Here is a 13,915-nt window from a genome sequence, read left to right on the forward strand (position 1 = left end):
CTGAGTACAGGGCAGGATGACTTCCCTGGTCCTGCTCACCATTCCTGATCCCAGCCAGGATGCCATTGGCCTTCTTGGCCACCTGGGCACGCTGCTGGCTCATATTCAGCCCACTGTCCATCACCACCCCAAGGTCCCTTTCCATCAGGCAGCTTTCCAGCCACTCCTCCCCAAGCCTGTAGGGTTGCCTGGGGTTGTTGTGACCAAAATACAGGACCTGACACTCGGCCCTATTGAAACTCACACAGTTAACCTTGGCCAATCGATCCTGTCTATCCAGGTCCCTCTGCAGTGCCTTTCTCCCCTCAGGCAGATCAATACTCCATCCCACCTCGCTATCTTCTGCTAACTTACTGAGGTTGTAACCATCCCTCACCAGGATGGTTAATAAAGATGTTAAATAGTAGCAGCCCCAGTACCCTAGGGTACTACACAACGCTTGTGGCAGGCAGGCAACTGGATTTAACTCCACCGACCACAGCTCTTTGGGTCCGGCCATTCAGCCAGCGTTTCACGCAGCAGAGCGTACGCCCGTCCAAACCGCGGGCAGCCAGAACAAGGAGGCTGCTCCCGGAGTCGGGCCCCAGGACGGCTGGGAGCCATTGAAGCTGCCGCGCAAATCGAGGGCGGCGAGACCCGGCGCTGGGAGCGGGGCCGGGCCGCGTGCCGCGAGGTGCCGCGAGAACCGGAGCCGCGGAACCGGGCGCTACTGAGGGTGAGGGGCGGAGCTCTTTATTTGTCCGCGCCGCAGCCGGGTCCGTCACTGCTGGTCGCCGGTGCCCGCGGGATCCTGCAGCAGCAGCGCGTCCTGCCGGGAGAGCGGCGTGAGCGCGGGGCGGGGGGCGGTGGGAGGGGGGGTGGGGGCGGCGCTCACGTGCAGCGGTTCGTAGTCGGGGGCGTGGCCGCCGTACAGCGGGTTGGGGATGGCGACCAATGGGCGCTGGGGGCGGGGCCTGGCGGCGCGCGGCTCCGCCTTCGCTCGCGAGCGCTCCTCGTCCTCCTCGTCCTCCTCGCGCAGGTCGGCCTGCAGACGCGGGGCTGTGCTCAGCGCCGCCCCGCATCCCGTCCCAAGTCTGCGGGACCGGCACGGGGCTCCGCTCCCCCCCGCCTCCCCGCGGCCACCGCACCTGGAGGTACCCGAACTGCCCGTCCCGCCGGCGCCGTTTCACGCAGTACGCGGTGCCCGCGGCGGCCGCCCCCGCCAGCGCCACGCACAGCGCCGTCAGAGCCCCCGCGGCAGCGCCGGCAGCGCGCGTCCCTCCGCCCACCTGCGGGGAAGCGGGGCGTCACGGCGGGCGGGGGGAGGCAGGGGCCGAGCGCTCCGTGCCCCCCCGCACTCGCCTGCTCGAGCTGCACCGCGGGCGGGGGCAGCCGCAGCGGCTCGGCGAGGGCGTGGATGACGCCGTTGGCGGCCGCGATGTCCCACTCCACGACGGCGGAGTCGTTGATCCACATGGTTTCCTGCGGCGGCGAACAGAGCGGCAGCGGCCTCCCCGCGGCTCAGACCCGCAGCGCGGGGGGAAGGAGGGAGGTGACCTCGTGGAGGTCGGACCTACGGAGCGCGCGGTGCTGTTGCCTGGCGGGAAGGGGGACACGAGGAGGTCGCGCCCCGCCCGGGACGGGACGGCGGTTCCCGCGGTGAGGTCGAAGCTGAAGAGCAGCAGAGCCGAAGCGTGCAGCTGCAGCTCCTCTCCCGACAGCGTCTGCGGGGAGAGGGCCGGGCTGGACGGAGTCGGGGCCGCACGGAGCCCCGCTGATCCCCGGGAGTCGCGCTCGCCCCGCGGCCGCGTACCTCATTCTCTGCGAAGCCAGAATTCTCGGGGACAAAAAGCGTTTTGGGAGCGGAGTCGTCGGACAAATAGGTGAAAAACTCCAGCCCTTCCGCCGAGCCGTTGGCAAAAGCGAGCAGCAGCTGGAAAGCATCCCATCAGCACTGCGGGCAGCCCGGGCCGGCCCCGCCACGGTCCCACTCCCGGCGCGTCGCTTACGGAGTAGAAGGTGGAGAAACGCGCTTCCTCGGCCAGCACGTCGGGCAGGCGGCCGCGGCACCACATGCCATCCCCCACGAAGCCGTCGGGGCACACGCACGTCACGTCTGCAAGGGAACGCCGCGATGCGCCTCGCAGTGCCCCGGCTGCCCACTGCCCCCCACACCGCCCTGGGCGCCCTATCGCCACCCCCCCAGCCCAGCCCAGCCCCGTGCCCGCACCGCTCACCCTTCTCGCGGTAGCAGAAGGCATCCCACGTCTCGCTGAGGTTGCTCCGAGGGCCGTAGTCCACGATGCCCACGTGGTTGGAGCCGCAGCTCGGGGTGGGAAATGCCGTAGGGTAACCCGCGGTGCCGTTGTCCATCCAGCCAACCAGGCACAGGTGGAACCCCATCTGCGGGGAAGCGGAGCAGCAGGAGCCAGGGTAAGGATGTCTGCGATGGCTGTGCGGCTCCACGCTGTGCCCTCCTCCCATCTAAAGGGCTGAGGTGTGCCCCATCCCACTGGCACAAGCAAGGCCCAATTTCACGGCTGTGAGCCGCTCCCCAATTGGTCCAGACCCCACTGTGGTGTGGACCTCGCACAGGGGAGGTGGCAAAGGCCGCTGGGGGGCTGAGGAAGAGGCCAGCAGCACGGCAGACTCCTGTGAGGGACACAGAGCATGGCCCCTGCCACTGCTGCTCCCCACCTGCTGCGCAGCCCCCAGCTGCTGGAACGTGGCCAGGATCGCCCCCTCTGCAGCACACGCCTCCTGTGCCTGCACGTAGGTGAAGTCGTACTTCTTTCGGGGCGATTGCAGGTGGAACACACCCATGGTCTTATCTGCAAAATGGAGCCACGGAGCATCAGCACAGCACCAACCCCATGCAACACCGGCCTGCACCCATCTGTGGCCCTGTGGGCACTCACCGTGGAAGTGCAGGTCGGTGCAGATGGCCTCCCGGTGGCACTGCCCGTTGCTGTCCAGGCACCGGTCCGTTGGGGGCACCACCTCCTCCAGGCACTGGATCCCATCGCCAATGTAGCCCCTCTTGCACTCGCAGCGCCGCTTGTTCTGCAGCACACAGGGTGTTGGCCATCATGCAAGCAGCAGCTGCTGAGCTGTGCTCCTGTGAACCCTGAGCACTGCCAGAGCTGTGCAGAATCGCAGCAGAATGTGTGGCCTCCATGGGCTGGCAGCCCATGTTCCAAGCCTGCGTCCAGCTGCACGGGAACCCCCCTAAAGTGTTGCACAGATCGCTTCCAGCTGAGCTGCAGGGATGTGGCACATTCCAGCACTGCAGTGCAGGTCTGGCCCCATTTTCCCCATAGTGAGCAGCTTTGTTCCTCTGCTGCTGGCCTTCACTGTCCCTGAGGGACCATCCAACATCCTTGAAATGCCATGGCTATGGCAAACCCTGTGCCCGTTAGGCAGAGGTGGGGGAGAAACGGCCACAGCATGACACCAGTGGGAGCTCGGCCCCGTGAACTGTGCAGGCCTGAGTACAGCAGTGTGGGATCTGCACAGCACGGATGCTGCCCTGTGTGTGGGCTGTGCTCACCGGCCCGGTGCTGATGCAGTGTGCGTGCTCGCTGCAGTCCCCATTCCTGCCATCTGCGCAGCGGTCAATGGGCTCACAGACGTAGCCATCTCCCCAGTACCCCACAGCACAGGTGCAGGAGACGTTGACACCAAGCTGCGAGCAGGCAGCATGCGTGGCACAGCCACCGTTGTCCTGGCTGCACATATCAATGGCTGCACGGAAAACAGCATTACCAGCACCGGAGCACCGTTATCCTGCCCTGTGCACCACCCCCGGCATGGCCTACCCCCATGGAGCTGCTCCGACCCCGAGGCCCCACCTGTGCAGGCTCTTCCATCCCCTTCATAGTGCATGTCACATTCGCAGAGGTTGCCAGCGCGGCAGGAGGCCTGGGGGTGACACGGCGGCGAGCAGGTGGGCTTCATGGCTGAAAACAGAGTGCAGGTTAGAGAGCCACAGGTGTGCTCCCAGGGCTGCAGTGCAGGACAGCTGTCAGCCCCAGAGCCTCTCTGGAGGTCTGTTAGGGGGATGAGCCGCTGGGCCCAGCCGTGAGCCGCATAGGGAAGCTCAGGGCTCGGCAGCCCTCACCCAGGGGGACTTCGCAGCGCTCTCCAGTCCAGCCCTCGACACAGAAGCAAAATCCATCTCCGTGCAGCCCTCCATTGCACACACCGTGCTCAGTGCAATTACACTCTGAGGGGCAGGAACACCACTGTCACTGCTCTGCTGTGGTGGCAGGAAGGGCCACAGACAGCAGTGTGCCAGTGCACACAACACATGTCCCTGTGCCTCCAGACCCAACTGTCTGCTCCACACATTCCCATGCAGGAGGGACCACCACCCAAACCCCTCATCGCTCAGCACCCCCTGTCCTGCTCTGTTCTAGGGGACACGCAAGCTCCTCCACTCAGGGCTTCTATCCCTCCCTGTGTCGGTTGCACCCCAGGATCTCTGCCCCACCAGGCTCTCAGCCTGGTAAACCAGGAGGAACCATTGAGCCCAGGGCCTTCTAGAAACCACAGCCAGAGCACCATCTGGACTGCAGCGAGCCCTGCACATCCCCTGCATGGTGCAGGCGTTCTGCACTGATTCTTGTGCTCACCCAGCACCTATCCCCCTCCATCCTGCAGCCACCTCTGCACAAAGGCACTACGCAGCCTCCCTGAGCTCCCCATACCTTGGCACTGGGGCCCATATCTGCCCGGTGCGCACAGCTCACAGCTGGTCCCGATGAAGGCCTGGCTGCAGTTGCATCGCCCCGAGCCACTGATTTTGTCATCGCAGGTCCCACGGTTCCCACACGGCGCCTCCAGCCCCCCTGGGCACGCTGCAGATGAGGACCTCCATGAGGCTGTGATGATGTGGGGCTGATGTGCTCTGGGGCAGCACCACTCACACAGGGGTGACACACACTGCCACGTATGACACATTTAGTGGCCTGGGACAGCCCACGTCCTTGGGATGGGGCTTGAAGAAGAAGGTTGCTGTGTGTCCAGTCTGGGCTCTGCTGCCTGGCCTCACTGAGCGGCCAGTAGCTGCTGTGCAGGAAGCACAGAGCCTATAGCCAGCTGTGGCCATGTGCTGGGTGCAGAGGGACAAGTGATGTGACTGCCCACGGCCCTCAGCAGTCCGTGGCTCACTGGGGCTTTCTCCAAGGAAAGGGAATTCCCTGTTCCAACCTCACCACATTTCCCCATCCGTGGATGAGGCTCTCTGCCTGGGCACTGCCTGCCCTGCTACACAGGCACTAGGGATCCATGCACGCTGCCTTACCCTGGCAGTCGCGGCCGTAGTGGTTCGTGCAGCACTGGGGGACCCACTGGGTGGAAACGCACTTCCTTCTGCAGCCTCGTTTCAGAGGCCCCCTGGAAGAGAAGTGTCTTCTGAAGGGTTCCCACGGGGAGAAAGACCAGGACGGCCGCAATGGGTGGTTATGGCGAAACAGAAAAGTGTTCCTGAACAGTTGGTTTTCGAAATAGTGGCAGCCCCAGGTTCCCCCCTGCAGGGAAACAGGCACAACACAGAGTTTGCCACATTGATCGCTGGACACCATGCCCCTTCCACCTCACCTCGACCCTCCCATGCCCCTTGTTCGCTCCCACAACCAGTAATGGAGGCTCCCTAGTGTGGGGTGGGAGGCAAAGGAACTGTGGGGTGACAGAGCAGCAGTGCGGGAGATGCTCCTGCCAGGACATTGTTAACCCCCTCCTTCCCAGCAGCCAGGCAGAGCTCTTTGGCCCCGAGGCCCCCACAAGGCTCCCTGTGCTGCTCCAGGGATGGAGCTGGGTTCGTTACCCGCTGCCACCCACACAGGGACTGGCCAGACTCCCCAAGCCCATGCTGCTTGTTCCACCCTGCTCCACCAAATGGCATGGCTGAGCCCAACACACACACGCGCCTTCATTATGCTGCTAAAACATGTGGGGGTGTTGTCAGCAACCCTCGGCAGGCTGCCTCAATGCCAAAGGTGAAAGCTTTACCCGTTGCACTGAGCCAGCAGGGCAGGGAGGCTCGAAGCCACAGGGTCCGCAGCTCTCCATCGATCCCTGTGGAGGGAGAAAGAAACCCCGCAGCCACTCAGTGTGGGTTCTGCTTCTGACAGCGTGGATCCACATCAGCATCACCCCAACTACTCACCTGCAGCTCCACAGAGATGAACTCATCGCAGCGAGATCCCAGATCTGGTGGCTCTAACAGCCTGTCGATGCCGTAAGCAATGCCCCCATCAAATTCCATGTGCCTCTGGATGACCACAGCATCACCATTTCCCACCAGAAGCTCTCCCTGCCAAAGGAAGAAAGCACCTCATGATCCTGGCGCATTCTGCACCCTGGCTGCACCGCCTGGACATCATTCATTCTGGCTGCCACTTCTCAATCACCCCAAGAACTCTTCACAACCTCCATGCTCATATCCTTATCCACCCAAATACTGTTTTTCACAGCCACCTCTATTAAGAAATGGTCTATCCAGGTCATGGCAGCAGCAGGTTGATGCAGCAAAGGGGCCATCGCTGCGTGTATCTGCAGGGCCACATGCCTCTGCCCTCTCCTGCTGGCTGGTCTCTGAGCCTGAGCCCAGCTGCAGCCATTGCAATGGGGCATCCCAGAATGTGGGCAGCCCCACTCCATCTTACCCTCCTGCTGGTGTATGAGTATCTGCTGCCCATGGCAAAGTGGGACCAAGCACCACCTTCACATACCACATGGGTTCTGCTGCAGCTGAACGAGACAGTGGAGCCATGCATGGTCCGTATGGAATTGACCTGGGGCATGTTACCAGCAACAATCTAAGAAGGAAAATGATCAACACAGAATCATAGAATGGTTTGGGTTGGAAGGGACCTTTAAGACCATGTAATTCCAGCCCCCTGCTGTAAGCAGGGACACCTCCCTCTAGCCCAGGTTGCTCACAGCCCCATCCAGCCTGGCCTTGAATGCCAGGAAAGACAGGCAAAACTGACAGTTTGCATTTCAAAAAAGGAGCACTGCCTGCTGAGGGACAGGGCCAGAAGCCACACTGAAGAGGTGGATGTGGCAGCACACCCTGCTAGTATGGGAGCAATGGCATAATGGTTAGTCCTGTCCTGAGCAGTAAGCAGGCCTGGCAGGGCTCAGCTTGATGCATCGTCCCCATAGAGAAGAGCTCGTGCGAGCCATGCGCTGGCTGCTGGGAGTGATGTGGCCTCCTTGCAGCTTTTGCAGGAAAGGTTCAGCTCAGCCACACTGCACCAGAGGTTTGTGATGGAGTGCTGCATGCACTCAAACAGGGCCTGGTCTTCCCAACACAGCTGGTATGCAGCTGATACACTGCATGTTCTACATGCAAAATATTGGGCAGGGTAGCTCTGGTGCAGCTATCGGCAGATGTGTGACCTGGGAGGCATTCAGCCTACTTGCTGTTATGTTTACCTTTGTGCCTCTGATCATGTGTGCCTTGAGGTAGGAGGCCAGCTTGCCCCGGTGCTCCCTGTGGTACAGCCACTGCTGCCTTTTCTCTGGGAGGGCATTAAATGCAGCATCTGTAGGCCACAGCATGGTGAAAGGTCTGTGCAGGGGGTTACTGATCAGCGGCAGCAGCTCCGCATCCTGTCCAAGACAAGAAGGGATATGAAGAAAAAGGCCAAAGTGTTCACAGCAGCTCCCCAGGAGGCATGGCTCACCTTCAGCAACTTGCTATAAATGGTGTACCCAAAGGTGTCTGCTGCTTCTGTGATGTTCAGCTGCAGAGAGAAGAAAAATTGTCACCAAATACCTCTGGGACTGGAGCTACTGTGCCAGTTTGTCCCCCCAGGCAGTTAACAATCACAGCAGGTAAACACAATGCATTCATCTCTTTGCGGCTGTGCCATGGATTTGGCCCTGCAAATGCTGGAATGCAGCAGCCACCACTTTTCTGATTCGTGCAGGTCAGACTGCTGTGGTGGGAACTGGGATGACTTTCACTGTGCTATACAGATAGTGTGTTATTTACTGTAAAATCCAGTGGCTGTGCACTGCTAATGCTTGTTTTAGCAGTGCCAGAGAGACACTGGCATGCAGTCTTTGCACTGGAACAGGACTGTGCTGGTTTGCACCAAAGATGAGATTCCTCCCCACACTCTGTACTGTTTTCTGATCGTATTCTGTCCCAAATACCACTGTGCCACAAATGCTTTCACTTCACAAGCCAGACCTGTGTGCTCAGACATCACCCGCACAGCTTGGAGCAGCAGGGAGCAGCATCCATGGAGCAGGGCTTACTGGGGCAGCAGTGTCAGAGCTGCTGGGAGGACGATCCCAGCCCTGTCTTCAGCACAGGGGTTTGGGCTTTGGGCTTACCTGTGAGATCGGTGAGGAAATGTTACGGCTCACCAGGTCACTTGGAATGAGGATCTTGTTGATGAAATGGATGACCCCATTCACACCGACGATGTCACTCGTGACCACTTTGGCTTCATCATTGAGATAGATACTATTCTGAGAGAGAAGGGACGCAATGAGGTGCTCCCGTGGGGCACTGCCCTCTGAGCCATCCGTGGGCATTACTTGTTACAACCAGCAGGCCTTCAAAAGACAGCAAAAGTGACGAGCTGTCAAGCGGGACAGGGAAGGGAAAATGGTGGCAGTGAACTACCTCTTTCTCAGTGATCTTTATTGTGTGGCCAGATAAAGATGTAAGGGACTCCTGGGCTTCCAGGTCACTCAACAGCAATTTCTGGCATCCCACCATGTGGTAGCGAAGCAGCTCCTGGAGAAGACCTCTGCTCTTCCACTCCTCAAACTGCAGAGACAAAACAGGAACACTGGGGGCACTTTGCCTCTCCAGGGAGGCAAAGACTTAATGAGGGAGACCTGGATTATGCCAAGCCTTTCTGCTTGGCCTGCCCCACTGACTCATTCTTGCAGGAAAGCTGGCTCCCCCAAAACACAGTGAATGCACACATCCATTCAGGAATGTGGGGAAATTTCAGTCAACATTGCAAAGATTGCCTTACTGGAAAACATACAAGTACACTGTCCATGAGCAATTAATGCCCGTGATACACAGTTCTTGGGATTTGTTCCTTTAATGAGAGTGTAGTGCATGGGAAAAAAGCTGGGACTCAAGGTGTGAAACTGCCCAACAGGACTTAGGGTGGTGGTGTTAGAATCACTAAGGATCATTAGGATCATCACACCAACACCAAAAAACTGCTGGTCAAGAACTGTCCTGTTCATGGGGTTGTGGATAAGGATCTCTCCTCCCTTAGGTCTCCTCTTCTTGGGACTGGAGGGAAGAAGCCAATGAAAGTGGGATGGCAGGGTATGGGGCAAGGGGAAGGAAAAAATAATAATCTGTCTTCATAACAGATACTCTAAAGCCTTGCTATTAGCAACCCCTCATAGCCACGGGCAATGAAAGTCATCACACATCACTGATTTGGCAGTATCTCTGAGGACTACAAGACAAGGCCTCCAGCAAGCATTTCCTTACAGCAGGACCCATGCCCAGCCCTGCCCAGACTGGGAGCAGAGAGGCTTTCAAACCTCACACTGATGGAGAACGGATGATGCATTTAATACTCTTGCAACCCCATTGCTTCAAGGCACTGCAATAATTGGAGCTTGCCTATCCTGAGGGTGTCTGGGATGGGAGGACACTTACAGTTGTAGAGTTTCCTATGAAGTCTGCCCGTGGGATGAAGACAGTGAAAGGCCCTGCCCCACTGAGCTCCTTGTTTTTTTCTGCCTGTGGCAAGGAAGCATTTGTGGGACAGCAAACATAGTTCCAGTTAGCGAAACTCTCTATAGAAAATACTAGGTGAAATTGACAGACAAAGGCAAAGCTATTTGTCACTGACCAGGATCATCTTAAAGAACACAGATGCATCTTCTATCCTTGCGAGTTCCTTAAACAAAGAGAAACAGCTGGTGTTAGCATAGCTCCTTCCAACCAGCCAGCACTGTGACCTGCCCCTTCCACTCCAAGTCACTCTTCCATTCTGGTAAGACATCTGTTCTTCTGACACCAGAATCACCTTGCCTTCCCACCCTGTCAGCACTGTGGGCATAGAGGTTACAGAGCAGGCAGTGGCCTCTGCCCGACCATTCACATCAGAGATGCTGCAAGATGAAGAGGGCAGGGACTGCTGAGGATGGAAAGCTGGCAGCTTCTGCAGGGGTTGCTCATGGGGCACCTGAAGCGCTTCATAGAACATCCCTTTTAATCACAGTATGCTGCCACCAGCAGTTCTGGGATGCTGTACTGAGTGGCAAACAGAAGCTTAGAAAGGCAACCTCCTCTACACTACACAGTAGAACAGGAGCACAAAACTGAGCCACTCTCTTTTCATCTCTGTGTGGGCATGATAACTGATCATCTCTGATAGCTTTTCATTTGCTTCTACCAGAAAGGTCACCAGTTCTTCCAAGCACAGCCGCTGAGTTGGCAACAGAGCTGGAGAGAATCCTGATCATGCCTCCCTCTAGCCTGCATCCCACATGCTGCTACTGCCAACCAGGGACAACTGCCTTGACCCCACAGACTGAGAGAAAGTGGATTTCCCAGGGAAAGAGTTGCTTGTCACAGTTAGAAAACATGACACAATTGGAGGCATGGCCACAGCTGCCAACAGAACAGCAAAGGTGTCCACACTGCAGCTCCCTCTGGAGCAAAGTTGCTTTACTGCGATTGCAACCCCAAGTCAGAACCCCAGATCTACCTTCCCTCCTACACCATGCACACACAGTGATACTCACACAGACCTGCAGCTTGTGCTTGGAGGGAGGTTTGCTGTGGGGCAGGAGGCTTGAACACAAAAGATGCTGTGCATGTTTCTCACCTGATAGACTTTACCACGGCAGGTGAAGCCATCTCCAATGCTGTGCCAAGAGCAGGAGCAGTTTCGAGTGCCAGGGCCTGTGTATTTGCAGAGCCCAAAGGGACTACAGCCTCCATTGTTCTAGCAAGAGAAGTGAAAGGCTTACACTTCAAATTTTGAGCACATTCCACACAAAATGGATGCAGAGAAACAGGCCCACATGCCTTCCACTCTGTCACTCTTTCACTCTTCCTGCACTGCTTGTCCCAAAAGAGGGACACCCCATCCTAGTGCCACGTGGCTGAGATACTTGCAGGTCATTGTGAGAAGCAATAGAAACCACAGACACTGTGAGATTCCTTATGTGTGTAAGAAGGCAAGACAGCTGGCTCTAAACAAACAGGTTAACCCCATCTTTGCTTTTAATTGTTGGGTAAAGAAGTGCTTCAAGGCTGTGACCCTTACCCCGGTAATAGGAAAATGCAGACAAACCTGTTCACATAAATTGATGGGGTTGCACTGTCTCACACCATCCCCACTGTAACCAGGAAGACAGTTACAGGCAACCTGGAGGGAAAACAATGCTTGGTCTGAAACTTGGACCCAACAAAGAAAACACACAATGGCTGAATGGATGGAAAACATGCGCTGTAACATCTGTCCCACACTCCATTCCTTCATGAAGAAAGTCATGTTTGTGTCAACAACCATAACCTGACTCTACCTCCAACCATAACCTGACTCTACCTCCAACCTCTGGTCAACAGAAAGCATCTGCTTTTGAGGAAACAGCAGGCTCTTCATGTCCTGCGCAGGCAACTGTTGTTTGTGGAAGGCAGTAAGTACAATGCTAGCATTGCCATGGGAAGGACAGTCTTTTGGAGAATGACACATCTGTGACAACTTCCATAGTATCTCTGCCCTGACATCCATCTTATTACTCACCTTCCCTGGGCCTGTTTTAACACACTCTGCGTTGATGTGGCAATCCCCGCTGCTTTCAAGACAAAGATCAATTTCTGCAGCAAAACAATAAGGCCACGTTATTGCTGAGGGCTGCTCAAGGCAGCTGGGAACTGGCGATCCAAAGAGGTAAAGCAACAGGGAGGACCTTCCCAGCTTTGGAAATACCCTCATGGCAAAGCAACTTGCAAAAGCAAAGGAACAGGCAAGAAGTGTGAGTTTGACTCTTGCCACACATGGTTCTCTAAGTTGTGATAAATTTGCCCCCTGAGAATGCCATGTCCATCTGAGCATGCTTGGAATGATAGAAGAGGGCTGGACTCTCCTGCAGCTCCAGCCTCACCTCAGAGCACCACAGAACGTTGGCCAGCCAGTGACACAGGTGCAGAGGGCAGCCAGGGCTCTCTGCACATCTCCGGGTGGCACTGTGTCAGGGCAGCAGTGACCACATCACTCCTCAGGACCTGGGAAAATTCTGAGCACATCCCTGCAGGTACGTATGTAAGTGCATAGAAATGTGTGCATGCACCCCAGCAAAAGGCAGAAATGGTTGAATCAAGGTCAGCCACTAATTACTGACTCTGAAATAATGTCTGCATGAACAGACAGAAAGAACAGCCAAGTTATTTGGTGTTTTGACCTGAAACGTTAATGATTTTTGCCTGAAATTCCCTTTTGCGTGAGCCATGCCTCGCCACCATCACCAACACATGAACACACTCACCCCTGCAGAGTGTCCCATCGCCAGCATAGCCCTCCTTACAGACACAGGTTCTCTCTCCTGGGGACACTTTAGTACACACAGCATGTATGGAGCAGCCACCGTGGTCAATAGTGCATGGATCTATTTCTGTGATGGCAAACAAAAGAAGCAGAACCAACTTAGAGCATCTAGGGAAGACAAACAGGGCCAGGATGATCATTCATCTTAACAAAAATCAGATCGTCTTATTTAAATCCCTTTCTTTCTCAATGAAACTTTAAAGGCAGGGGATTCACCTGGGTCTGAGAGGGCAGTTCAGAAGTCATGCTGAGCTCAAACAAACCCCACACCGGACTAAGAAGTCTTTCCATGGCGTTTGCATACAGATGACCAATGATTAGTCCAGCAAAAAATCCTATCCTGCACACTGTACATGCATTTTCACTTTTTCCTTTCAGCCATTTTCAAAAAAGGACAATGCTGAAAATCAACTAGGACATCTACCAATGTTTTGATTTCTCTGCTACAATATTACTCTGAGCTACAACATTACTGCTCTTGTCTCTCATTTGACACAGTCAGATACATGCAGCTCCTGAGCAGTTCCCTGAAATCCTACTTCATTTTGGCACAGATGCTGCACTGCTTCTACCTGATTTCAGCATGGCCAACAAATATGAGGAGTGTGACATTTTAAGGAATCAAAGCATTCATATAACAGGGATGTTGGCAGAAACCACTATAGCTTTGCCACTGTTGCTGTTATACCTGAACAAGTACAATCCATTCACATACATTTCTGTCCATAAGAAGTAAGAACTGCCCTGCTACACCTGCCTTTTTGTCTCTCTCTTGCAAAACCTTTGTATGTGTGTAGACTCTACAGATGTTTGCAAACCTTAAATCTGGGCCGTGTTTGACATACCTGTGCAATGCGTCCCATTCCCTGTGTATCCAGCAGAGCAGAAGCACATAGGTGGGGAATCTGCGGAGGCATTCAGGCAGCTGAAACAAGATGGCGAAAAATAATCACTGAGTACATCTTCTGATTTGCTTGGTCAGTGGAAGAGAAGAGGCCAACCCCGAGTTCACTACAGCCTCCCTTCAGGTAGTTATAGAGAGCAGTAAGGTCTCCCCTGAGCCTCCTCTCAAAAGGTCTTGCAGACCCCAAGACCTAAGAAGAGCATTTGAAGAAGAGACCCATCGTCGTGGTAGTGTGGCAGAGGTTTGCACAAAACAAAGGCTGCCTAACAGCTGCACTGCTCATAGAACACAGAGCCTCCTGTCTGTAGCTTGGCCCCTTCCTCTCTGCCCCAGCTACGTAGTGCTCATTATGCTTATGGAGAGGCACTGGAGTGCTCCAGCAGGTGGGGGGTGATAGCAGGTTGGCGATAGCCACTTTGGGACCCTGTAACCATCTGGCTGCATCCAGAAATGAGCCTGTGGCCTTGGACAG

General features: G+C 56.1%; 1 protein-coding gene across 1 annotated transcript in view; it reads right to left on the minus strand.

The window, feature by feature from the left end:
• Positions 1 to 703: 703 nt before the first annotated feature.
• STAB1 (stabilin 1) overlaps positions 704 to 13,915 on the minus strand; it is a 51,107-nt gene continuing 37,895 nt past the window's right edge. Inside the window, exons 41-69 of the mRNA XM_042885524.1 lie at positions 13,385 to 13,464; positions 12,481 to 12,606; positions 11,739 to 11,812; positions 11,286 to 11,360; positions 10,815 to 10,934; positions 9,834 to 9,881; positions 9,638 to 9,721; positions 8,627 to 8,773; positions 8,332 to 8,469; positions 7,674 to 7,733; positions 7,423 to 7,599; positions 6,714 to 6,800; positions 6,149 to 6,295; positions 5,992 to 6,057; positions 5,285 to 5,510; positions 4,689 to 4,838; positions 4,100 to 4,204; positions 3,831 to 3,938; positions 3,530 to 3,723; positions 2,898 to 3,042; positions 2,677 to 2,810; positions 2,217 to 2,382; positions 1,989 to 2,095; positions 1,793 to 1,912; positions 1,557 to 1,703; positions 1,342 to 1,461; positions 1,128 to 1,268; positions 875 to 1,024; positions 704 to 808 (exon numbers count right to left, since the gene is read on the minus strand). Of these exons, the coding sequence (XP_042741458.1) occupies positions 761 to 808; positions 875 to 1,024; positions 1,128 to 1,268; positions 1,342 to 1,461; positions 1,557 to 1,703; positions 1,793 to 1,912; positions 1,989 to 2,095; positions 2,217 to 2,382; positions 2,677 to 2,810; positions 2,898 to 3,042; positions 3,530 to 3,723; positions 3,831 to 3,938; positions 4,100 to 4,204; positions 4,689 to 4,838; positions 5,285 to 5,510; positions 5,992 to 6,057; positions 6,149 to 6,295; positions 6,714 to 6,800; positions 7,423 to 7,599; positions 7,674 to 7,733; positions 8,332 to 8,469; positions 8,627 to 8,773; positions 9,638 to 9,721; positions 9,834 to 9,881; positions 10,815 to 10,934; positions 11,286 to 11,360; positions 11,739 to 11,812; positions 12,481 to 12,606; positions 13,385 to 13,464 (3,490 nt within the window). The 3' untranslated portion in view covers positions 704 to 760. The remainder of the gene's footprint in view (positions 809 to 874; positions 1,025 to 1,127; positions 1,269 to 1,341; positions 1,462 to 1,556; positions 1,704 to 1,792; positions 1,913 to 1,988; positions 2,096 to 2,216; positions 2,383 to 2,676; positions 2,811 to 2,897; positions 3,043 to 3,529; positions 3,724 to 3,830; positions 3,939 to 4,099; positions 4,205 to 4,688; positions 4,839 to 5,284; positions 5,511 to 5,991; positions 6,058 to 6,148; positions 6,296 to 6,713; positions 6,801 to 7,422; positions 7,600 to 7,673; positions 7,734 to 8,331; positions 8,470 to 8,626; positions 8,774 to 9,637; positions 9,722 to 9,833; positions 9,882 to 10,814; positions 10,935 to 11,285; positions 11,361 to 11,738; positions 11,813 to 12,480; positions 12,607 to 13,384; positions 13,465 to 13,915) is intronic.

This window comes from Lagopus leucura, unplaced genomic scaffold (genome assembly GCF_019238085.1).
Source record: "Lagopus leucura isolate 7727_CA_CO unplaced genomic scaffold, USGS_WTPT01 Super-Scaffold_100050, whole genome shotgun sequence".
Lineage (NCBI taxonomy): Eukaryota > Metazoa > Chordata > Aves > Galliformes > Phasianidae > Lagopus > Lagopus leucura.